Source organism: Aspergillus heteromorphus (assembly GCF_003184545.1).
Source record: "Aspergillus heteromorphus CBS 117.55 chromosome Unknown BO70scaffold_64, whole genome shotgun sequence".
In the NCBI taxonomy this organism is placed as follows: domain Eukaryota; kingdom Fungi; phylum Ascomycota; class Eurotiomycetes; order Eurotiales; family Aspergillaceae; genus Aspergillus; species Aspergillus heteromorphus.
In genome coordinates, this window is record NW_020290469.1 from 63,962 (window position 1) to 88,602 (window position 24,641).

The following is a 24,641-nucleotide window of genomic DNA, read 5'->3' on the forward strand; positions in this document are numbered from 1 at the left end:
ATTTGATACAGGTATATATATATCCCGAGGACACACTGATGTACACAAGAGGGTTTCTCCAAGCCTAATCATAACGTGTCGGGAGTTCCTGGTCCGGGAAACGCCTCTCTAAAATATCAAATCCTGGAAAGAGCAGGCCAAACAATACAAAAGGCGACGCAAACGAAGCTGGTATCGTAGGAACAATGAAACAACGAAATGGGGGGAGTTAAGATGGGGTGGCACTGTGGTGCAGGCGTCAATTAGCCTGTCGCTCGATGAAATACGGGTCAACTTCTTCATCGTCGCTACTGGAGCCTCCATTGTAGACGGACGCATCCTCATAGCTCGCTCGACGCGCCTTGTCATCACCGCCGTTGAGGGGTTGAAGCCGTCTGCGGGTATCGGTCCCAGGGTCTGACCGTGAAATAGGCGAAATTCTGCGATCCTTCCCGCGGCCTTTGATGCCCTTGTTGCTATTCTTGTATAGCGTGGCAAAATATTCCCAGAGTTTCCGGTCCTGTGGGCTCATATGATCTCCCTCTGTTACCTGAGAGAATCTCAATGTTAAATTCTGGAGAGTTGCTGCATGGAACTTGTTCTGATGTGACTGTCGCAATGTCAGCGTCAGAGGGACTGGTCAAAGTCAGTGGCATCCTTCGTACCTTAAGATTACCAAGCTGGGTAAACTGCTTGCCACATTCATCCAAGAGACAGGTGAATGGCTTGGCGTGCTGGTGAGTGATCTTATGGGCGCGGACATTGCCACGTTGGGCGAATCGTTTCTGGCATATATCACAGGAGAATGGCTTTTCTCCGGTGTGGCGTCGTTGATGAGTCTAAAAACAGTCAGGTATATTTGTTAGAAGGCCCGCTCGCACTTTATTTCGATGGTTGAACTTTAAGCCAGAGTGGGAGCTTACCTTCAGGTTTCCCAGCTGAGAAAAGCGTTGTCCACACGAAGGCTCTTTGCATACCTTGTAACAGACGGGTCAGCATTATACTCCCATACCCCGACAGGGCGGTTATTACACCTACAAACGGCTTGTCTCCCGTGTGGGCCCTCATATGGATATCCAGATGTGTTTTCTGCGCAAAGCTCTTGCCACAATGCGGAAGGGTGCAGGAATACTTGCGTTTTTTGCCTGATCGTGAGGGGGCATCCTCGACCGTGACAGTACAGCGGGGATTCGGGACCGGAATAGAATAGGGCTGGGGGAAGCAGTTGTTATTCCCATGTGTCAACTGTTGAAGGGGTGGCAGACATTGCAACCCCGATGGCTGAGTGGTAGCCTTGGCCTGTATTGCTTTCATCAGGATATCAACTTCAGTCGAGAACTCAACATCATTTGAAGAGGGGGGTTTCCCCTGTGCCGTGCCTCCATTGTTCGATGGTCGAGCCCCTGCCGGTTGCTGTGAGCCAGAATTGTGTTCGATCTTCGTCAGAGGATTCCTGGCTACTCCATTGACGGCATTTTTGGCTGGTCGGATATCGGGAATCGGCTGGATCGTCGGAGGCTCGGATGATAGACGCACTGGCTGGGGATGCAGTGGTTGCTGACCGGCTACAAAGTAGTGCTGGTACCCCGGGTGAGGATGAGGGTGGTGGTGGCTATGATGATGATTGAGCGTGTGCCCGAAGCCGTAGGTAGCCGATGATGGTTGATGGAAGGGTAGCGGAAATGTGGACGTAGTCGGATTGTGATAGAAGGAGAAGTTGTGGCCGACATTTGAGCCCATCATTCGACGAGGTGCAACAGCCCCGACTGCATGGCCGGGGAATTCGTATGACACAGGCTCTGCAGTCTCCATTTCGACGAGCGATCCCTGGGCTTGCGTTTGCTCCTCCGCCCCTGTGCTTTGAAACGCTCTTTTTGTCTATGGCGCGATGTCTCCCAGTGCAGGCAGTCAGAGCATCAAGTGCGAGGAATCAGAGAGAAATAAAGCGAACGATGAGGGGAAAGAAAGAAACTCCTCTCCTGCTATCTCGTTTCAGTCATCCGTCTACCACATCTCAGGGTAGCCATCGAGGTGTCTTACTGGGTGATGGACTGTCTTCTTCTTGCACAGAGTGCCGGAACCCAGGCAGTCGAGTGAGGATTGCGCAAGCAGGTGTTTAAGACCAAGCAAAGAAGCAAACAGGACGGGAACAAGCAAATAAGATATAAGGTGCCAGGTCAAGATCAAGATCAAGATCTCCAAAAGCAAACATTGGCACCGACAGCAATAGTTCGAGATCCCCGCAAACTGGACGTATCCCAGGAAGTTAACCAGACCGGGTCGGTGTATAATATCTCCAGGAAAGCAATGGACGAGGGCGAAGAAGAAGAAGAAGAAAAAGAAGAAGAAGAGTGGAGAGAGACAATGAATTGTGGTGGTCGACAATCGCAACGAGGAGGGCTATGACATTGATTTTGACAATGGGGGATCGCCAATAAGCAAATATACTGCTGAATTCTTCAGGTCTCTCTTTCTGGGTTAAGATTATTCGACACTGTTTTTCTTTTCTTCGGGCTGTCCTGCTTTCCCTTTTTATGTATTTAATATAATCAAGTAAAACCCATGCATGGTTCCCTGCACCTTGGCTTGAAGATCTTGAAGATTGATGCCGGTGATCTAGAACTAGATATACATCACTATCCATCACCTCCCTTCCCGGTGTCCCAGAGCAGTGGAAGCAGCGGGGTGCCCGGCGACAGGGATCTAGCCTGCTAGTTAATAATTAGCTGAAGGCTTGGACAGACTAAAGTAGGAAGGACAGGAAGTACGGAGTATACGGGAGGTGATTGGGATGGGTAGCCTGGGAGAGGGAGGGTGAGACCAGATTCACATCAGGTACCGTGTATGTAGGTATGTATGTATGTATGTATGGATGTATGGATGTATGAATGTATTGTTAGTAACGATTGCAGGAGAGAAGGACAGAGAGACAGAAACCAAAAAAGAGAAAAGAAAATGGGAAAAGAAAAAGGAAAAGGGGGGAGAGCAGTACCTAACAATGAGTAGATAGCCTACCTACTATGTACATAGAGCGTGACAACAGTAGCGCCGAAAAACAAAATATAAAAAAGGCGCTAAAAAATAAAGATCGGGAATGTACGAACTGCAAGCACATACGCACGCATACATACATACATACATACGCTCAATACCCGAGTCCAGTGAGGACCTCCTACCTTGCTAGTACTGTACAGGCAGCACTCCTGATACCCAAGTAAACCCGAGGTTATCACCCTTATCATGACTATCTTTTTCATCCCAAGAGAAAGACCCCATTCTGCCTATCTACGCAAGTCTCTGTGCTTTGTGTATGCAATGGTCTACAGAGTAAGCGATGCTTCTGAATGTGCACTCATTTACTCGTACTCTTTTTGGGGGGGGGGGGGGGGTAAGGCAGGTACCGTACGCCGTATCAGTCTGTTTGGACGAAGGTATTAAGATTGAAGCCCCCGACCGAAATCCCAAGCCACCGGAGGGCTGACGCATCTTACTTTGATCCAGCTAACTGCCAACTTCCCGTGGAGTTCTTTTCAGTTCCCCCCCCCCCCTTCTGAAGCATAAATGGGGCGAGGGATGATCATTTTTGCTCAAGGGAGTAACCTACTTTAGGGCCGGCGGGACGGAATGGGCCCGGGGGGATCGGGGGCCACTTATTTCTGGGGCGTTGGCCCAATCGCGGAATGGATGGTGACGTTCCGATCGGGCTGACAATCACGCACCACATTGACGGTACGGATGTAAAATGACCCAGGCTAAGGCTAAAGGCTTAGACAATCGCTTTCGCCTCGCACGTATACTCCGTACATACTTACATTAGTACTTCCCCTACTGCTAATTGTAGAGAAATGCCTGCCTGCCTGCCCAAGGACCAGGTAAGTCAGTCGGGTCCGATCTTGGCAATCCAGCAAAGATCAAAGCCCTAACTGATCGGGAATAATGAGGTCTTGGAGGCAACCACGGAGCTGACAAAAGACCACACCCTTAGACAGGAATATACAGGTCCCAGCCATGCAGGCTCGTAATCACCAGCACCTACCCACGAGTAATCCCATGATTTGACCCGAGAGGATGGACCAGGGCATTGGTCCAGAGTCCAGACTAGTTGGGGACGGCCTGACACCTGTTAGAGCTGATGTAGTACCTGACTAGTACCTACTCCGAGGCGTCTGAGCAGGGTGATCGTCATAATCGTGGCTCCTAGCCACCGACAACCGATCAGACCAATGTCCGGCATGCCTTTTAAGTATGTTTTCCTCCTCTGACGGAGTAAATGGCCTGTAAGTGGCCCGTACCGCAATGGCCCGGCTGTTCGATGCTGCTCCGTCCTCCTGACATGAAACCCGAACCCGGCTTTCATTACCGCTCGCGTATTATTTCAATATGCCACCCAGATAGCGCTAGTAAGTGAAACGACCGGGATACCCTCGTCATCTACGCAGGCACCTGAGTTATTGGGATCTCTGTCGACAAATGGGATGCCGGACAACCTTGCCGGGGAAGGATCATCGTCGGCGTCATCTGGATAGTAGTAGATGTAGATCCGAGAGCCGTGTCTCTTTGCCTGCCCATTGGGGCCTGCTGTCTGCTCATGGATCTCTGGGCGAAGATAGCCACTAGCTGGCCCTAGTATATACTTAGGTAGGTACTTGAGAAGTACCTACCTCTATTCCTGGCACTTTAGCAGGTCGGTGACTAGGACAAGTTACTCATAATCTGGTGGGCTATCTAGTTAGTTGGTTGGTTAGTTAGTAAGGGCTTTCAGTTCACTGGGGATTTGAGATTATACATATATACCTACATAACACAAAGTCCGGAGTGCATCACTGCTGTAGGTATCTCAGTAGCAGGGCCCCGCGGAGACAGCCATTCTTGATATCCAGATCCATCCCACGGCGTCTCGGATTCAGAGACAAACCCATCGGGCGGGAACTCCAGAATACTGGATGCTGGTTCGCTGCAGGCGCGCCCAAGAATATCCGCCGGCTGGGTTGAGCTGAGCTGAGCTGCGGAAGAGTACTTACAGTACTAGCAGTAGTCAGTCAGTAACTACCTACTAGTTGATCAGTTACGAGTAAGTAAGTAGGTCACATCAACCCTTTGGTAAAGTCAACAAACCTACTGCACACACCATTGGATGGCGTACTTCTGGGCACCCTGTCCAGGGTTCGCCGGCAAACTTACTGCCCATCTCAAGTTAGCGTATCTCGCTACATACATCATACATACATACATACATACATAGGTACATAAGGTACCGAACGGACCGCTCGCGGGCGATCGATAGGGTAGATACCCTGTGCGCTCATTTGTGGTCAACCTCCCCCCCGCCCACCCACTGTCGACCCGATGTGCCTCACTCTCTCGCACAAGCTCGCAACAGCCGCGACTGGCGATCTGGAAATGCCTCCAGTCCATGCCGTACCACCATCTGTTACTCGTCCGCAGCGCGAGACATTGATCGGCAAATGGGGGGGGGGGTGGGGGAAACCAAGCTATGTATGTCAGTGTGCTCCGTACTCCGAGGACAGTATATGCCCACGCATAAGGTACATACCCTACCGTTGGGGATAAACTGCCAGGCTCATCATCTCCTCATGCAAGACTTGATTACCGACCGAGTCGGGACAGATCTTGCTGGTCAGGACGGATGGAGTCATTCCTCTTCGTTTCCGATACGGAGGAGATACTACCGATAGGTCGATAGCATTATTATTCCGTTTGTCTTGCGAATCGGGGGATGGGCACAGCATTGGCCTCCCTGTAGCGACTCCACTTTGACCCTTCTCTTATTTTATTATTAGCACCATGCCCCCCCTGATGTTTTCTGTCTGGCTTCGTCCGACGTATCTACTGACATACCTATCTACATATTAAGTAAATGCGTCTTCTGGATGGCTCACTCGATGGTTAGATAATTAAGTACTCCGTAGTGAGGATTGGATATGTAGGTAAGTACTCCGTACTCCGTAGTTCGTACGTACCTATATACCCCTGAAAAAGAAAAGAGCCAAAACGGAAACCTGAGAAGAAAGTGGGGCTGCCCTCCCCGATACTGTTTGTTGTACTCCTCCGTAGCATGGATGTAAGTCAGAAATTTCTGTCATGCTGGCACTTACAGTTAACCGATGCCAGAGACCACTTCTTTCCTTTGGTGACCCCGGGAAAAGGGGACTGACTCACAGTAGTATCGTAAGTATATCAGCATATCCGGTTGGTTCGACCGCTATGTGCCGACCATCTGCCGGCTGGCAAATTCAGTACGGACGAGAGGTAGGTACCTGGTGGTAGCTAGATAGTTATGTAGATCGCTTACGGTGCCTACTTGCAGAGTAGTATGTGACCAAGGTGCGCACTACATCTCGACTCTGGAGTGCCTGATCGATGGATCAAGATTGGTGTAGATGGCCCGTGCTCTGCGCTGCCCATCCAGTCCATGATGCGAAGTTGTAGGCCACATTCAAAATGGGATTGTTTCAAAAGTCCGAGCTAGACAGACGACCAAACGAACCCTGAGTCACTTGGCTCTTGACTTGGTGTAACACCAGGGTTCTCCCATGACATCCATCCATGAATATCCCATCTCCCGAGTTTGCCGGAGGAAGCGCCCGCTGTCATCGCCGTAGAATTTTCAAACGAAGTGATATCTACTCAGGGGTGGGAAAGGGGGAGTCGGGGAACGACATACGATAAGGGAAAAAAAAAAAAGTCCGTCTGGAACAGCGAGGGATGCACGAAGATGGCTGGGAGGCTCTCGTGGGTGAGCAAGGGACATTTTTGTACTGGTTACTAACTGCTCTGTACATACAGAGTACGTGTCAAGTATGTAGGTCAAATGTCAAAGTGTCCATGTCATGGAATGGGGTGAGGCTATCCGCTGCTGTGACGGGCCGGGCCTTCATCTCGGAACCGCTCAAACTCAACCATTACCTCGCCCATGGACCCATGGAACATACTTACACCAACCCTCATAAGAGAGAACAAGGCATTCCTTATGCAAAGGACGGACGGTTCCGTACTATGGGTCCCCTCATCGGCCTTGACGATCGTGGACAACGATGCGTCCCCGACACTGTGGGGCCCAGCTAAACCGGAAGCCAAGGGCCCTTCTTGAGGTAAGTAGATACGGGGTACCCCTCCGTGGAATCTAGTGAGGATCTATTGAGTGACACCCACCAAGTGGTGAGAAAAGGACGGAGTACTCCGTGCTCTTCCGTACCTGACGGGCTGAATACTCCCCCGTGTGGATAGATAGCTAGGTAGTAATACTCAGCAGGGACATGAGCACCCCGAGGATTCCGATCTGCTCGAACCCCCGAGAAAAGAAAATGCGCACACTTGCCGGCGGTCGCGGTTGATCCACAACGATCGAGGTCCTAAACATGGAGACGGGGAAACCAGACAAGCGCGCGATGCCTCATATTCGGAGAGATCCACTCAGCGTCGGCCAGTCAAGAGAGGAAGGCAGAAGAGCGGATGCTCTGACCCTTGCCCTGACATGATAGGGGACAGAGGGCTGCGTTGGAATAGGGGGTTTCCTCTCTGGAATCTGAGAATCTCTAGTCTCGTCATGATGAAGGATGGTTCATGCACGGGATGCATGTAGTAGTGGGTAATATGCACCATGATGTTGATGGTGATGATTGATACTTGCTCTGTACTCCATGCTCCGTGCTTCGTCTGTACGGAGTACAGCAGCTCGACTTGGGGCTAGTCTAAGCCAATCCTGGATTGGCCACTACAACTGCAGTATGAATGTTCAGGTCCCCGGGGCCAAAACGGATCTCTCCATTGTATGTATGTATTCATGTATGCACATATGAATGTACGGAGAATTTTCTTCTGCCAGTAGATATCCGTCTCTACTGTACTAGGTAAAGACTTAGGTTGGTTATAGGGGGAGTACTATTCAGTCCATGAATGCGTGACACCAGGCAACGCTCATGCTAACGACAGGCAATAATAATGATAATTATAATAGGAGGGCAGATAGTAGGAGGAGGATGACACAGCAAACAACTAGGTATATAGTTACCTATCTAGCGTATAAAAATACATACAGTACGCAGCGCTCCTGAAGAGTGTTTGAGCGTACCTCATAGTAGTACGAGCCTGCTTGACCCAGCCGGTAGATCGATCCTCTCAGCCGATCGTCGCCGCGCCTGTTTTGGCCTCTTGGGGGTTATTTATTCAAAAATAAAATAAAAATAAACCATAGTAGCTACTCCGTACGTAGGTACATGAGCAAATAAGCAAACTTTTTAAGAACCCAAAAGACTAAAACCCAAGCCCAAACTTAAATGGATTTCTCTCTCTCTCCCTCCGAGCTGACTGGTGCAAAGTCGCGTCTCGAAACCAGTCTCCATCCAGGCCACTGCCTCGTGATCGCCAGGGCGTGTCAGAAGACGCAGAAAAGCACCTCGCGAATCGCATCCCAGCCAATAGCGCCTGCTGCTAGTACTCCGTACATGATGAACATGCTCCCCGGTACCGAGGGGTACGAAGTCGTACAGGACGGATCCTGGATGATCGTATTGAGTTCGAGACATGGATCAGGCCCTGAGGACTACGGGAATACGACTTAACCTAACTGGACTAACTCACTCGGTATTATCCAGACAGTACGAAGGATCCGCCACACTGCATGGACTGGAAATTCAGGAACGCGCCGAGTGGAGCATTTCGATCGATAGATAGCTATGAAGTTTTGTTTACTCCGTACCATCGCCACCTATCACTTTCCCGGAGGTTGGACTTCAACAACCCCCATGCAGTCTGTCAAACTCATCACACCAACCCCCCCCCCAGCTATCTAACCATGTACTTACAGTAGGTAGGTACCTAAGTATGAATATATGTATGTGCAAACTCCGTGCCCCGTACTTGTACTTATGTATGTATGTGTGTGCACATGTACGTCACAGCTGGAGTTCGCAGCTGGAGGATCGTCTTTCACAGCACAGAGGGCCGGGAACCACATCCAACAAAAACATACATGCTATCTATCTACTCTGAACAGCATGGACTCCCATCAGGCTCTGGCCTGCATTGCTTTTTGCCATACTGCACCTAATCCTCTCCGTCCTCACTCCCTTCTGATGTGCCGAAAAGTACACCCAGTACGGCATTCCAGTACATGCGTGGAGCAGAGAGTATGGTTGAAAGGCCAGTATCCGCCAGTTGAACGTCAGTCCGTGTGGATTGGAGACTTGCTACTGCTGGGTGCCAGTTACCTGGCGGAGCATCGGTTCTGATTCATGTCTATACAGTTCGAACGTCGGTGGCTCCGTGGCACAGCGTCGTCCCCCATCCCCAGAACAGGTACAATTGCCTCACTAGATCTGGTTTTGATGGGTGTGCCGATGACAGACTCACCTTTACGACCTGCAGATGGATCTTGCATGAACTACGTGCCGACTGGAGACGCTGCGAGAATTGGCTATCACCGGGTAGCTAGACGCGACAATATGTCCATGGACCATCGGAGCCGACAGAGCCATGGATCAACGCAGGGGCCTGAAGGACATTCTCTTTCTCTTGCCCGAGTGCAACGCGTCGTAGATAATGAGCCTACGGTATACCCAAGCTTGCTGGACATGGTGACCAGGACAGAACGGGTCACCAGCCCCTCTGATGACCACACTGCTCTCGTGACAATTGCATTCAGCCTCCTCAAAAAGAATTCGGAACCACGTAATAGGCGCGAGATGACTATCAATACAGCCTTCCTTTTCACCACGTTTCGTTTTCTTGCTTTTGCTTCGTTCGGAGTGGGCCGTTGCCTTCGAAGAGATAATTCAGGAAGTCTCTCGCCCATGATAGTAGGGAGCTGTGACAAACGCGACCGGCATTTTGCAACGCGAAATCCTATAGGCGACATCGAACTAGGTGCGGCAGACAGAGAAGAAATCAAAAACAGAAGAGTTGAAGAAATGAATTCCACAATTGCGCCAAAGCTTTCCCAAGCAAATCCCATCACCGTCCAGTATAGGTAGAATATCTAAAAGAGTGTAGATCGTCAGCAACGTTTACAGATTGAGTGAGTCTCGTAGCAGAAAACGCGAAAATTTACCTCCAGATCCTCGCCCTCATGTCACCACTGCCAGTGGCAAACAAATTGTTGGTTGGACTAGGCGCGACCGAGATGACTGTTATGAGGTTAGCAGGGGTACCTGGCTAGGCAGAGGTTATCATCAAGGGTACGAACCAGAGTTCTTGTGGCCCTGGAGCATCATCTGAGCGTTTCCGGTAATCGGGTCCCAGAATTGAACGCCCCGATCCTTGGAGCCACTCATGACCCAGTGTCCATCGGGCGTAAGGCAGACACTGAGCACGAAATCCTGAAATTTGGAGTAAGCAACCAATCCCTCTATTTCACAGTTGGGAAGCACGTACTTTGTGGCCCTCGAAAGTGCGGACGCATTTACCGCCCTTGACCCCGGTTCCAGGATAGGCGCCCCGGGGCACGTTAAGTTCCCAAAGCTTGATGGTCTTATCAAGACTGCCACTGACCAGATCGCGGCCGTTAGGTGCAAACGCGACCGAGTAAACACTATCCTTGTGGCCATCGGGGCTTTCCAATCGCTCCACGAGGTAGCCGGTAGTGGTATCCCAGACACGGACACTCTTATCCAGGGAGCCCGCAGCGACGTAGTGACCATCTGGGGACATGGCCACAGTGGTCACTCCGTCCTCGATGCTCAGGGTATAGACCAGCTTGCCATCCAGGATGTCCCAGAGGCGCACGGTCTTGTCCCCGCTACCGGATGCGATGTACCGACCATTTCCAGCAAAGTCAAGCGAGTAGATATCCTGCTCGTGTCCAGTGAAGATATGCTTGATCGTCCGGGCATTGATATCCCACACCTAAGTAGATAAACCAGTCAGCCTTAGCATAATCAACTCGAGCATACCACATCGGGACATCGACCGATAAGAGGGTCAATCGAAGTGACAATGGATCGGAAGAATTATCCGCAAAGGCCGAAGTCGTTGATCCTTCTCGTCAATGCGTCCACGAGAGCCCGTGCCACAAGGTCAAAAATGACTACTTACTCTAATCTGCTTGTCTTCCGCGCCAGTCGCAAGGTACTTGCCATCGGGACTGAAGCAAACACTGCGGATGTAAAGATCGCCGTTTTTGTCCACATTTTCGTCCTGCAGGGTGGCGACATTCTGACCAGTGGTAACATCAAAAATCTGCGCAGAGCGGTTGCAACCGGTCGCAAGATACTTGCCATCGCGGCTGAATCGGACACAGCAGACGACGCTATCATGAACGAGATGGTGGACAAGCTCCACGTCCAGCACGCGCTGCACTTCAGGGTTGAACACGGCGTACCAATCAGCCCCCTCTCGCTTTTGTGAGGCAGGCAAGTCATCGGGATTCCAGTTGGCAAGCATATTTCCCGGGCGATCACGAACGATGGTCTGGCTAGGGGGAGTGGGCCGAGCCAGTTGCGGCGAGACGCGAGGATCCGGATAGGCCAGCTGGTGAGTCTGTTGAGGAGTGGCGGGGCCGGGAGGAGCACGAGGCCGCTTTCCAGGACCGGGAGAGGCGGCTGGGGGGGGAGGGGGTCCGTAACCTGTTGAAAGATCACATCGATCGGAGTCAGAAGTCAGGAGATCTGCATTCAAATATAGTTACAACATACCGTTCACAGCAGCACCAGGCTGGTATCCTCCAAAAGAGCTCTGCGGTGGTTGCGGTGCTCCTGGCTGGGCCGCGGCAGCAGGCTGTTGAAGGGTGTGCTGGGGAGGCTGCTGATCCTGGGGAGGGGGAGGGGCAAGACCGGGGCCACTACCTCCTTGGTTGGTCATGATGCCACCAAACAAATTGCTAGGGCCGTGGCCCAGGGCGGGTGGCGGAGCTTGGGTAGGTCCAGTGTGCTGGGCCGGACCGGCAATATGAGAAGACACGGTCTGAACCCCGCGCGATTCAAGCTCATGTCGCAACACTCGGATCTCCGCCTCGTAGCTGTATGACGGAAGGGGTTAGTTGATGTTCCTGGAGCGGAGCGAGTAGCTGCTGCACCACGTACTCTTGTTTCATTTTAATCTGGGCTTGTTCTAACTGGTAGACCTTCTGTCGGATCATTTCCATTTCCTGGAGCTGGCCGGTCACTGGAGTCTTAAAGTCAGCGGGCCCGCACTACAAGGTGATGGATAGCCTGTTTGGTCGCGTATCGTCCCATCTTTGCATTACGCTTCTTGCTCCGCCCTGTCGGTAGCTCCTGCGCGATGGGACAGACTAGACATCAAGTTGTCTGGAGATAAAATGGTTCACAGCGCAAAGCCACGTCGCAAAGCCGATCCAAGGCGCCAGGTAAAGGTGAAGAGGGGAGAAAACAAAACGTACATTGGTGTTCGAACTCGCCAGTGCTTCGGGATTGGTTTTCAAACTCCTGGCGCAGCTGATCCAATAGCTCCGTCAGGCGGGAGTTGGGAGCGGGAACCATCCCGCGATGAGTGTTATACATTTCGTGACTTGTCGTTCTTTCAGCTTCGCTTTCAGACAGTACCGGATGGATGGATTAGCCCGGTGAAGAGAGGCAGATAAAGGCGGGATGTAGAGGCGGAAACCAGATGGCCTTAGGAAAGCGGTAGATCAACGGAGAGAGTTATTTGCGACGGTGAGCGATCGGGGTCGACGCAAGGCGACAGAGACTGCTGGGAGGAAGTTGATCAACGCAGCCGCATCACAGCGCGCCCCTGAGGACTCGGCGCGGCAACGTGGTTGAAGGAAAGAAATTAAGACGAACAGAAAAGGATACTGATTGAGAGTGATAGCGCGTGGCCGTGGGTCCGGGGAGGAAGGCGGGTGGAGGGTGACGATGAGTCGAGAGGGGGGGAGGAGAGGAGGAGCTGAGGCTGGAGGAAGAGGAGGAGATGAGGTGACAGTTGAAGGTCCGTTCAGTTCGTTCGTTAGTCTCTTAGGTAAGGTCCGGTCAGGCTCGGCTGGCTGGGTCCGGAGATCAGCTGGGCCCAATGGGATTGCCTGCTTTGGCGCCCGAAGCGAGCCTTAGACGAGAAGCGACCGGGGCATGGGAGCCTGGGAGGAGAAGGATGGTGACCTACTGAACGCCTAGACCATAGCCTTTCTAAAATAAAAATCACTGGCTCCAGACTCCGAGATGATTCAAACCATCTAGGTGCAGCAAAATCCGAGTTACATCCAATGGGAAACCGGTTGCGCAAGGTATTACAGATGTGACAATACACTGGCGAAGAATCTTTACCGAATAGCACTCATAGCCGCCGTAATACCAAGAAAATACGACTGTACGTTACCGCACCCAACCTGCGCCTTATCAGATCTTCGGCATTCCGGATACTACAAAGTATATATACTACGCCGCACGGGAATAGGAGATATCCAGTATACACGGCCCAAATCCTACTGGGACGTTCTCGGTCCTTCCCTCTACACACTGCACTACACTCTGCATACACAGTATTAAACATATATATAATCACACATTTACTGCGATATCCCATTCGTCGTCCCCTGTCTTCTGGAAATCCGCGCCTCCCCACCGTCCGGGCCAGAAAGCCGATCCGAGAGAGGAGAGAGCGAATCAGACGGAACGGCTGTGCTCGTTCCGCCTGGTGTGATCCTCGCCGGGACATGATAGGCTCTGGCCATGCTTCTTTCCATTCCTCTCCACCAGACGCTTCAAGATTACTTAACTTCTTCACCCCTGTCGAGGTACTCTTCATATCCTCAAGTCGCTTTCCTTTTCTCCCCCTCAACAACTATCACCTCCGCTGCACCAGCACACGCCCATCATTCTTAACGACCCTAGTCTGTCTTCTTCCTTCCTATCCGCGCCCCTTTTCGGGTAACAGACACACCCGGCCCGTGTTTATAAAAAAAATAAACCCCCCCCTTCCGCCACCACCCCTTCTTCAATCGCCCGCAATCGCCTGCCATTCACTACAATCGCTGGGTTCGCCTCGCTCAGTCCCAAATCAACCCGGGCACAATGGATATCGCCCTCGAGATCTGGGACACTTTTCTTGGTGATCGTCTCTATGCGGCTCTTCTCCCCGCGTCTCTCTCGTCGTCGGTGTCGTTCCCCGGCTTCACCAATGCCGCCAACAGCACCCTATCCTTCTTTGGCGCATCGAAGCCATTCGCTTATGAACCAGCCACGCAATTGATGTATTTGGAGCCTAGCAAGTACGCTTACCTAAGCGCTTGGCCGAGGAACAACATTTACCGCCAATTCCTGAGTTTCTTCCTGATCGTCTGGTATGTAGAAACTTCCATTGTCTTTCGCAAGTTGAGGCTTTTCCTTGGCTGACAGTTTGGACGTACCGCGTGCGTCGAAAATAGGATTTTTGGTATCATCGTCTACTTCATCTGCGCGTCTCTGTCGTACATCTTCATTTGGGACAAGACCACCGTTCACCACCCGAAATTCCTCAAAAACCAAATCCCCATGGAAATCGCTCAGACAATGCAATCCATGCCGATCATGTCTCTTTTGACCGCCCCATTCTTGGTCGCTGAGGTCCGCGGTTACGCCAAGCTATACGATACCTTCTCTGCTGAGCCATTTCCCTACTACAGCATCCTGCAATTCCCGCTGTTCATCGGATTCACTGATCTTTGCATCTACTGGATTCACCGCGGTCTGCATCACCCATTGATTTACAAGACTCTGCACAAACCCCACCACAAGTGGATCATGCCCAGTCCGTTCGCCTCGCACGCTTTCCACCCGCTAGATGGTTGGTCTCAGAGTGTACCGTACCACGTGTTTCCTTTCATCTTCCCACTCCAGAAGGTGGCATATGTGTTCCTCTTCGGATTTATCAACCTTTGGACGGTATTGATCCACGACGGTGAATATGTTGCCAACAGCCCTGTGATCAACGGAGCGGCCTGCCACACCATGCACCACTTGTACTTCAACTACAACTATGGCCAGTTTACCACGCTATGGGATCGCCTTGGAGGCAGCTACCGGAAGCCTAACGAGGAGCTTTTCCGCCGTGAGACGAAGAATGGCGAGGAAGAATGGAAGAGGCAGACTAAGGAGATGGAAACTATTCTCCAGACTGTCGAGGGCGATGATGACCGGACATACCTAGCCGATGCGGAAACCAAGAAGGATCTTTGAATGATCCACGGGTGAGGAAACTTTTGGTAGGGCTGCAACTACGGAATCGTCACCTCCCCCCTATCTTTTTTATTCTTATATGGTTCCGACTCCAATTCCTTCTACGACGGAGATATTTTGGAGGTGGTAAGACCCGGAGCTGTTGTCTCGAGGGAGAAGACCCGTGGGAATGGTTGTCTAGATGCTAGCAACATTCTCGCGGGCTCTTGTTCATTTGACCCTGAGACGGAGCTACGTTATGAGACCATGGCTTCTTCTTTTTCTCTTCTTTTCAAACTGAGGACCCCTAATCACGCCTTGTACAATGGATTCTAGTGTATTAATTCGCCCTTTTTACCCCCACCTTGTATTTTAATGCATCCCCAAAACTGACCGGCCATGTTATAGTCTCTTGGGGCGGAAACCTTTCAGTATTGGCGGCTTTTGTTTTTCCCATGTGGCTTTTGATTCTTCATATGTATATATACTTCGTGAAACAAAGCTGGCTGTCATAGACACTTTTAATTATAGTCTGTTCAATAAATACTTCTCAGCACTCACGCTACCATGACACAACTCTATTCTGGACTTCCTGCCCATTGTAACATTGATGTACACAATGTATACACCTATATATTATGTCCCTTATGTAGAGCAAATCCACAGACGAGATGGAAAACGAGGACGAGGCTTTTCCAAAAACAAAAATAGCAAAGAGAAATAACAACAGAAAACCGGGAAAGAAAAATGAAGCTGCTCAATACTGATCGTGTAGTACGTATATAGCCCTTGAACTTCAATGATGACATTTCGAAACTCCTTACCCGCTGAATTAGTTGAAATAGTAAGTGCACACCTATGGATACAAGCAGGGCTGGCTGTTCCGAATGAATAGTAAGTACATGGGCCAAAATTTCCCTACTACACATTGATCCAAGCTCATGAGAAATCAGCACCCGCTTCTACTTCCGCAACATCCATTTCGCCATCTGCCGGAGCGATCTCAGAAGTGACGGTCTCAGGAGCAGGAGCAATAGTGCCGACAGGTGTAGCCGTGGCCATGGCATCGGTAATAAACGACTCCTCGACACCGGCTTTCCTTCGGAACACTCTTAGCCACCGCTGGCCCCATTGCCGGATAATTTCGTCCTCTGGAAGATTTCCACTTCCATCTCCCCTTTCCATCAGCTCATCATTACTTCCACCGGCAACAGACACGATAGAGTCTTCGATGACCTTGAAGAGAGCTTGCATATCAACCTTCTCGCGATTGAGGGTTTCATCAAGAACGCTGAGCTGAGGTTCGTAAAGACCCTGCTGGGTGCGCGCGGCAACAATTTGTCGCAGGCGGTTTGTGACCTTCCCAACAGTAGCGGAGATCATCTCGAAGACGTGAGACTTTGCAAGAACGGTGCCTGCCTCCAGCTTATCCACCAACGCCCATTCAATCACGGACAGCGGGGTAAGAATGGTATAATTCAGGAGCTTGTCGATGATGTTGATGCCAATGCCAGGCTGATCGACCCAGTATTCCATGACAGAAGTGATAATCTGGCGCCGCGCCTGCGAAGACTTGGGGCCAATGGCTAGCAACCGTTCCTTGTTCCGTTCGATACAGGACAGAACATGAGAGAGGGATTTAGAGCCGACAAAGCAAATAGCGGTAACGAAGGCATCCGTTGAAGAAAGCAGCGGATCTTCAACACCCATTGACTTGGCTTGTTCTTCGATTGCATCGATTACCGGCTGTATTTCCTCGTTACTCGCCTTCTTACGAACAAGCTGCATGGTTTCTCTGCCTTCAGCAGCATAAGGGGTAGCTAGATAGAAATGGATTAACTGTCATGTATTTAAACCACAGTTCGTGAGGGAGAAACAAGAACAAACGGATGTGCAAATGTAGGGGGGGGCTTACTGTCGGACTGGTATTTGAAATCGGGAGTGTCTTTCTCTTTTCCTTCCGTAATCAAGTCTTGATACGGATCCGGAAGAGTTCCCCTAATGCGCTGCGCAAAGCTCAGTCGGATCTCTTTGTCGAGTGCTCCGGTAATGAAAGCCATCCGCGGATGGACAAGAGGGAGTTCCAAGTCATCGACCCTAATTGATCATTAGCATGATTATACACGTCGACTCGCTCTTCACCAGCCTGTACTCACCATTCGCTCCATTTCCACGTGAAGCCAAAATTACTCAGGTGGTGAGAGAACCAATCCAAGAATCTATGGCTTAGGTCCAAGTCTATCGTTTCCAGACCGCGATACAAAAAGCGAATAGCACGCCCTAAGCTCGGAGCAATAGCAGCCGGAGCAATCTTACAGCACTCCGTGAGAACTGAGTGGTAGTACACCAGCTTGTGCTCAGGCGAAGGTAGTTGGAACAGTTGAGAAAAGACGGCATCCACGGCAACATCTTCAGGCTTCCACTGGGAACGATCGCCAGGTAAATCACGTAGTCGATCAAAAGGCGTCGCACGCTTCACAAAAGTATTTGTCGTGAAATAACAGTCGACATCAATCAAAAACTTTGCCGTCGCAATGCGGTTGAAGTCGAGAATGTTTATAGTATCGACAAGGACATCACGCATTAAGGAGGAAGCGATGTCAGATGTAGGGGGGACCGTCTCAATATCCTGATTCGCATAAACAGAGAGGTACACCTCTGGGAAGATCGCCCTTGTACCGTTCTTCACCGGGCTGGGGACCGTGATTTGCGGGAAAGGATGTTTTGGCCCATCTTCAACAGACTTGGGCTCGCCCTCCTCTTCCCGTGCCTCATCTGCTTCCAGTGCCTCTCGTGCACCCTTCCATGGACGAGGGAGACATGAAAGCTCCCAGCTCCGACTGGACTCATTCTGAAGCTGGGTCTGAACCAGGCTAATGAAGCTTTGCGTGGCGGTTGGCTTACCGGTCTCGGGGCCAAAAGGATTCACCAAGTCAACAAGGGCATGGGGGGTGGAAGCGATGATGTCCGTCTTTTCCAGAAGCGCGGTGGCATGAGACTCGAAACCTGTTGCCGGAGACGCCATTACGTATGGAATCGTAAAGAGAATGATCTTAACCAGCTCCAGACCAAGCAACTATAGGCGGGGAATTAGCAAATGTATGACTTCTGGAGATAAATCATCAGTGTCGCTCACATCTTCAGAAGATGCTGTTTGAAGGTCAACTGCGCGCGCAAAAAGCTCTTCCAAAACTGGGAAGATGCCATCTCCTTCGAAGATACTCTGGAGGCAACCCAGAAACCGCAGAAGGAGCTTAACTTCGCGCCATGCGCCAACATCGACGTATTTCTGTAGACTTTCACTCGACCTATTGAGGACGTCGGAGACGAGTTCGGACTTCTGGAAGTTCGCAACAAGAACGGTCGCCGCGATGAAGGGGATCTTTAACGGTTGCTCGAGGACACTGGTTTGATGACGGCATTATTAGCTCCAAACCACAATGCAGGGGCAGTGAAACACGCAGGAGGAGTGTTAAGGTCAGTCATACAGATCAATAGCGATATCGACGAACGAATTCCGGAACTCCTCATCGCCGTAATTTTCTGCGACGCTCCTTGCAATACTTATAGCGTCGTCCTCGGCTCTTCTGGCAGCCTAGACAAAAGAGGTGAGCCACAGCACGTGCCACAGAGCCATTGCACGATTTGAAAGGGTATCATACAGATTCGGCAATTGTTAGCAGTTGTCTCCGGACTTTCACAATAAGAGGCTCTTCATATCGGCGCCTTTGTCGGCGGTCATAGTCATCATCTTCTGGAAATCCCCGTTTCAACGTCAATGTAAATGGTCACGATGGGAGCTTCAATTTAAGCCAGTAAGAAGAGCATTGCTCCAAGAAGAAACAGACAATTCAAAGCAGCCAGGGCGGAAGGTGTGTATTACTGACCTCTATAGCGCCTCTTGCGCCCGCCCCTAGGGCCATGAGGTCGGCGGTCGTAGTCGGCCATTGCAAGTGGACCCGGCGTCCTTTCAAGATGTCTCGCGCACCGACTACTGCGGGTTGACAAGGCAGTGGGAAAGAGCGCGCAGGCGTCTCGGTAGGTGGTAGTAATAGGTGCAGGCAGGTAAGAAGCAAAACACGGGCCAATAATGCCCCGGGATCGGGATGCGGGATCCTCCGTCCCGCTGCTTATATAACACGGTCTTCTACGGGGAGCTGGCGAATGCCTGCACAGGTCGCTGCCTGAATGCATGGGACAGAAGTACAGTAGCATCTCCGATACCTGAGGGGACTCTCTCCAGGATAGTTCCAGCCAGCACTACATCGCAAACGCCACATAACGTGCCCTCCTCAGGGATAGCGGTTCCAACTGCACAATACAAACCTGCAAACAAAACAAGTAAAGAAATGGCATCATACCATGCGGTGATAATACAGATCAGAAATGAGAGTATCCAGGCATAGGTCTTCAGGCTCTCTAGACTGGATGAGTAGACGACTAGTGACAGAGACAAACAGGGGAATAAAGCAATAAAATGAACCGACTTATTTGCGTTTGGAGTGCAACTGCGGGCCTACCAGTAGCCTCCTTAACAGCTAAGTCGTGAAGGAATATCATCGCTGCCAGGCGAATGGGGAATGGAAGGCGTAGATGAGTAAAGAAGAATATCAGATTCAAGCAGGGAAGACACACAGACGGGGCTTCTAGCGCTGCAGGTCGGGGAGAGTAGACCTCCGATAACTATATTCACAAGCACACTGACAGGCATGCGGTATGGCGCATCCAAACAAAGAAATCCTCATGATATCTGACGCATTTGCAGGACATTCATCTTTCCGCCCCTGTGAAGAAGACTCGCGGCAATTTGCTGACAGGGCCCCTTCAATCGAGACATGAAGCTATGCAGACTTGATCCCGGGAGGTAGACTCACGCAATAAGGGTATCACTTTTTTTCCTTCCCAAGAGCTGTCTCAGACACCTCAATAACTCCAGGCTATATTATCCCACCAGCCCCTTTGCGTGAAACTGTCATGATCCAGTAAACACTCCCCCCAAGAACTTTTCCGATCGCCACAAGGGTCTGATTTCTCTCTTCTGTTCTCCACCTACTATTGCGGGCTATGGCCCCGTCCGGGATTTTTTTTTTCTCTTTTCTTTTTTCCCTCTCCCCGTCCCTCTCAGCTTTCCATGATTGCATTTTACTTTTTTCTTTCAATCTTCTCGTACAGAAGCCTGCTCCCGGATGTCCCGCTTATAGGTTAAGTCTACCAGATTCGAATAAACCTTTCCCAGTTGTAGAACTGCCCGATGCATGAAAACGAGCTCGTATGGCATGTAATCAAATATCCGCGATTATGCGCAAATGCGTTTGCACACGTAAAGGCGTGTCGTTCATGAGACTTGCGCAGTTTGACTCAGTCAAGGCGTGCTATCATCTCTTCCTTCGTAAGAGGTTTGAAATTGTTGATGTCTAACCCGCGGGCCTCAAGTGCTGGGCGTGCATGAGGGGGGACCAGCCTATTATTCATCGCGGGCGCGATAGAAAGTTCTAAGACGGTATCGCGGTTAGCGCCAATAATATATCGAGGAGGCGGGAGAAAAAAAAAAGAAGCAAGTGGAATAAGAGAGAGATGGTAGACCGACCATGCCTGGAGAAATCGAAAAGGTGAGGGAGTTCCCTTGAGGAACCGTTAGGGTGCCGTGAATCAGGCAACCGGGTGTTAGGATCCCGAAGTTCATCGAAGAATGGATGACACATCGCTTCGATAGCCGAGAGACGTTGTGTCGGTGTGTATTCTAGGAGAGCCGAGATCAGATCGATGGCCTCATGGGGGGCCCTCCGGAAAACCTGGCAGCGAATTAGTATTATAAGCAAATGAGTGCCACAGTTGGGAAACACGCACTTTATTGAAGGGGTGTGGCTTGATCTGTGGGAATTTATGCTCCATATAGTTCGGGTTCATAGTGCGTATCTGTTCCCGCGTGGGAGTGCCCAGAACTTTGATGATCTCCACGAGCTGATCAATTCCCGATTCTCCAGGAAAGAGCGGTTGTCCTAGCATCAACTCGGCCATGACACAACCAGTGGACCATACATCTGATATTGATTAGTGCACATCCAAAGTCGCTGGAGTTGAATTGAGGAATTACCAATTTTCGTGGTGTAGTTCGTCGCGCCGAAGATCAACTCAGGTGCGCGGTAGTAGCGGGAGCAGATGTACGAAACATTGGGCTCATTCTCGACGAGAATTTTAGCAGAACCGAAGTCGCACAGCTTCAAGATGCCAGTGTTCGGATCGAGCAAAAGGTTCTGTGGTTTTATATCACGATGGCAGATGCCCTGCGAATGGATGTACGCCAGGGAACGGAATAGTTGGTAAATGTAAAGTTTCACTTCCAGCATCGGCATGGTCGTCTTCAACTTGTTGAAATACCGCGAAGCTCGATAAACAGTCTCTGGTACGTATTCGAGGACGAGGTTCAGATACACTTCGTCTTTCTAAAATACCCACAGCATGGTTAGCAGAGAAAGCGATGTGGGTGATAGGCAAGGCAGCCGTAAGAACACGAGATGAACCAAGGAAGCGAAGAGAAATAACAGGGAGAACAAAAGCAACATACTCTTTCACCGTTAGAGTAGTAGAAAGCCTTCAGCTCTACAATGTTCGGGTGGCGCACGATCCGCATGATCTGGAGCTCACGGTTCTGGAGCAGTGTTAGCGACCGAGTGGGCAGGACGAGTAGGGAGGGGCCCGGTCGAGCACCGGTGACAGTTACATACTTTGAACCGTTTATCTTGCAGGACCCGTTTGATAGCAGCATCTTCGTTGCTAGGCATCATCTTCGTTTGGAAGACGACACCAAACGATCCATTGCCCACAATTTTACATTGTGAGTAGGAGATTTCCTTGGTTTCCCCTGTAAGCCCATCCTGGACTTTCTCGCGGACGACTTCTGCTTAATCGCAAACGACAGGAAAATATCAGCAAGCGACTCCCGTAAAGGTGCTCCAACGACAATTGCGTCGTCGTCAAGGTCGGTGCTTACCACCCATGCGCAGACTCGAGAACACCCCAGGCCTATTCTGTGACATCACGGACGGCTAGTGGAGACGACAACGGGCGGCAACTTGGGGCAATGCTATCGAGAAAAGGGAGGAGTGAACTTCAACAGCGGAGGGCGGAAAGAGTCGCAGACGCAAGGCGTGAGGTCCGTTTTGGGCAGACTGTAACCAGTGGAGCACTAGTTGGGAGGGGTGCTCTGGATGGGCGGAATATCCGAACGGTGGATGTTGAGTGGAGGTGCGCGTGAGATGAAAGGTTGAGAAGCGGACGGGCGAATCGCAGACGGGAAGGCTCAGACCAAGGACCAATGGACTTGGAGAGAGTGCCAAGAGTGCAGACACAAGACCTGAGCAGGGAACGCCCCAAAGACCGAAGCGGGTTCGCAGAGGGCAGGCAGTCCTTCCAAAAGAGAGAAGGTAGGGGAGAGGGAGAAGGGAAAAAAGCAGTGGCAGCAGGAGGCGAGGAAGGAGAAAAGAGAAAAACAGCAACCGGTTCGAGGATAGGTTGCGTGTATGGATTTCGCGCCTCACCAGTGTGGCAGGAGAAATTCAAGGAAGGGCGGGTAAGGTAGGTAGGTAGGAAGAGAGAGAAGCACGGGTGCTCAAAGGGGAGGGATGGTCGGTCGGAGGAGGGAAGAGAGGAGAGACTGAGCAGGTGACGTTGATGGAGCGACGAAGCCCGAACACGCGAGGGCTGCAGGAACGCGGGAATAAAGCACCGGGAGGAGAGGAAGAAGGTAAGGAACACACGAGCCAACTCCGGGCAAATAAGAAATATCAGTAAGAATGGCAATGGCAGTAGCAACTAGGGAGGAGGGTGGAAATGGGTTGGAGAGGAGGGAGGGGGGGGGGAGGAGGGGAAAAGGAAATAATTGAAAAAAGGGCAAGGGAAATAAGATAGATGAATCAGGAGTAAGTACACGGGAGCTCAGAGGGAATAACGATGCCAAAAGGAGGGAATTACTAGCACCAGATCGAAAATAAGCCTGCCTCAATATCTGGTTGTACTCTGTTGGTTAGGCCCCAGAAACTAAGTACATACTACGGAGTAGAGGGCAACGTTTGGGTTTGGTTTTTGGGGGGGAGGAGGGGGCAGCGGGAGCGGTTTACCCCGGCAGTACTAGGTAAGTTTACCTACCTCTGTAGAGATGGTATTCCGTACCTAAGCAGTGTACCCATCTAGCAGCAGAGGCAACAGAATAGTGGATGATGAGGGTTGGGATTACCGTGATTGCTGTTTATGGCTTCCGGCATATGTTGAACCGTCTTTGCACCAAAGTGTTGCTTCCCATAATAGTAACAATGCCTCATGGATTTCAATAACCCCGAGGTAAGTGAGGTATACTTCTAGATGTCCCTCATGCCAATCTACAATACTTGCGACTTCCCCTCCTCCCTCTCTCTCTCTGTGTGTGTATTATAATAACTATTGATATTCCTTCCGACACAGTACTATACTATTACCAGCACCAGTACCCAGTACTACGGCAGGTAGTAGTGAGCATTAACCGCAAGTGAGAGAAGGGGGCAGGCAGGAGCGGAAAAATGAAAATTTGCAAGGATAATAGTACCCAGAAAGAGAGGGGCGTACTCCGTAGGTAGTACGACTATACCTTTCTACATGGTACTAAGGGTGTCTGTATAGCGACGTACGGGTACATACAATACCATACACCATTTGGTGACTTCATAATACCCAGTAGTACTATGACGCCATTGCCCTTACCGGAAGGAAGCAAGGTATCACTAGTTAGTACCCCGTACTACTAACTATTCTATCCATGGCTTTGGATGATGCCACTAGGATATGTCACTATGTACTGTATACCTACCAGTAGTTAGAAGTTCTCCATGCTGGACAGTACTATTTCATCTCCCCGGGAGACTCTCATCAGGTGATGCGTATGGAATATATCTAAGCATGTATATCTCACCACAAGAACAACGAAAAGCTGCCCTCGGGTACTTTTTGTGGGTGACTCGTTTCCCTGTCAATCCATCTACTTACATCGCACGTATACAAGCAAGTGCAAGAATACACTAACAATAACTCAACATCAACATCGCTAGTTCATGATCTAAGTATGTCACATTAAATCGTACCTGGATATCCCGTGGATAGTTGAGTGTGGAATAATACGGAGTAGATCAGTAGTTGACGGACCTGAGGTGGAACCATTTAGATTGGGCGTGAGGCAGGCGTAGCTGCCGGAACCATGAGAAACCGACGGCCCATTCTTAATGGGCAGATGACCATGGTCCCGAGCGCTTGGGTTGACAATACTACTAAGTGCTCTCCGTAATAGGAATAGATATGGTGCGGCGCTCGAGTACCAATTGTCAAATTTGTAATCTCGGTACCCTTCCTTGGATAATGAAGTTTCTTCGCTGCGCAAAGCACAAAGTTCGGGGCAATTCTCTTGATTCCTGGCATTCCTAGCATCAAATTCTGAGGGCTAGAGCGGACAACTCGACTCTGCCCTTCCTGGAAAGTTGGTCGTGAAGTTTTCGGAAATGATAAAAATTGCGTACTGCCACCATTATTAAGGCT

At 50.6% G+C, this 24,641-nt stretch overlaps 6 protein-coding genes across 6 annotated transcripts; 1 reads left to right on the forward strand and 5 right to left on the reverse strand.

Annotated features, from left to right (window-relative positions):
• Positions 1 to 155: 155 nt before the first annotated feature.
• On the reverse strand, positions 156 to 2,048 carry BO70DRAFT_206626 (C2H2 transcription factor). Its single transcript, XM_025538629.1, has 5 exons — positions 2,020 to 2,048; positions 1,018 to 1,958; positions 903 to 956; positions 645 to 818; positions 156 to 589 (listed from the first exon to the last, which is right to left on the reverse strand). Exons 2-5 carry the CDS (start codon positions 1,789 to 1,791, stop codon positions 239 to 241), a joined length of 1,353 nt encoding a protein of 450 aa, XP_025394268.1. The 5' UTR covers positions 1,792 to 1,958; positions 2,020 to 2,048; the 3' UTR covers positions 156 to 238.
• Positions 2,049 to 4,354: 2,306 nt separating this feature from the next.
• Positions 4,355 to 5,227, reverse strand: BO70DRAFT_356974 (uncharacterized protein; the record flags this gene model as incomplete). The annotated part of the gene is made up of 5 exons (XM_025541957.1): positions 4,355 to 4,602; positions 4,637 to 4,671; positions 4,778 to 5,004; positions 5,161 to 5,186; positions 5,218 to 5,227. The coding sequence occupies 5 exons, from the start codon at positions 5,225 to 5,227 to the stop codon at positions 4,355 to 4,357; spliced, it is 546 nt and encodes a 181-aa protein (XP_025394269.1).
• Positions 5,228 to 9,951: 4,724 nt separating this feature from the next.
• On the reverse strand, positions 9,952 to 12,455 carry rcoA (putative transcriptional repressor TupA/RocA; the record flags this gene model as incomplete). Its single annotated transcript, XM_025541958.1, has 8 exons — positions 9,952 to 9,976; positions 10,049 to 10,124; positions 10,184 to 10,316; positions 10,372 to 10,842; positions 11,032 to 11,603; positions 11,646 to 11,953; positions 12,018 to 12,099; positions 12,335 to 12,455. 8 exons carry the CDS (start codon positions 12,453 to 12,455, stop codon positions 9,952 to 9,954), a joined length of 1,788 nt encoding a protein of 595 aa, XP_025394270.1.
• A 1,506-nt stretch (positions 12,456 to 13,961) lies between these two features.
• On the forward strand, positions 13,962 to 15,104 carry BO70DRAFT_302990 (sterol desaturase family protein; the record flags this gene model as incomplete). Its single annotated transcript, XM_025539772.1, has 2 exons — positions 13,962 to 14,230; positions 14,315 to 15,104. 2 exons carry the CDS (start codon positions 13,962 to 13,964, stop codon positions 15,102 to 15,104), a joined length of 1,059 nt encoding a protein of 352 aa, XP_025394271.1.
• Positions 15,105 to 15,768: 664 nt separating this feature from the next.
• On the reverse strand, positions 15,769 to 19,121 carry BO70DRAFT_325418 (NCBP1 family protein). Its single transcript, XM_025540644.1, has 7 exons — positions 18,971 to 19,121; positions 18,746 to 18,837; positions 18,572 to 18,678; positions 18,220 to 18,487; positions 17,240 to 18,159; positions 16,999 to 17,180; positions 15,769 to 16,903 (listed from the first exon to the last, which is right to left on the reverse strand). The coding sequence occupies exons 1-7, from the start codon at positions 19,029 to 19,031 to the stop codon at positions 16,023 to 16,025; spliced, it is 2,511 nt and encodes an 836-aa protein (XP_025394272.1). The 5' UTR covers positions 19,032 to 19,121; the 3' UTR covers positions 15,769 to 16,022.
• A 1,320-nt stretch (positions 19,122 to 20,441) lies between these two features.
• Positions 20,442 to 22,120, reverse strand: BO70DRAFT_303007 (GSK family serine/threonine-protein kinase; the record flags this gene model as incomplete). The annotated part of the gene is made up of 7 exons (XM_025539774.1): positions 20,442 to 20,575; positions 20,671 to 20,875; positions 20,931 to 21,124; positions 21,178 to 21,526; positions 21,649 to 21,732; positions 21,809 to 21,984; positions 22,075 to 22,120. The coding sequence occupies 7 exons, from the start codon at positions 22,118 to 22,120 to the stop codon at positions 20,442 to 20,444; spliced, it is 1,188 nt and encodes a 395-aa protein (XP_025394273.1).
• Positions 22,121 to 24,641: the final 2,521 nt, after the last annotated feature.

Excerpts from the sequence above, each read along its gene's own strand:
- BO70DRAFT_206626 (XM_025538629.1), bottom strand. The coding sequence starts at position 1,791 with ATGGAGACTGCAGAGCCTGTGTCATACGAATTCCCCGGCCATGCAGTC. Across the intron at positions 819-902 it reads CTCAGCTGGGAAACCTGAAG|ACTCATCAACGACGCCACAC; the intron begins GTAAGCTCCCAC and ends GACTGTTTTTAG. Across the intron at positions 590-644 it reads CCCAGCTTGGTAATCTTAAG|TCACATCAGAACAAGTTCCA; the intron begins GTACGAAGGATG and ends ACATTGCGACAG.
- BO70DRAFT_325418 (XM_025540644.1), bottom strand. The coding sequence starts at position 19,031 with ATGGCCGACTACGACCGCCGACCTCATGGCCCTAGGGGCGGGCGCAAG. Across the intron at positions 18,838-18,970 it reads GCGCAAGAGGCGCTATAGAG|AAGATGATGACTATGACCGC; the intron begins GTCAGTAATACA and ends GGGGATTTCCAG. Across the intron at positions 16,904-16,998 it reads TTTCAAATACCAGTCCGACA|CTACCCCTTATGCTGCTGAA; the intron begins GTAAGCCCCCCC and ends ATTTCTATCTAG.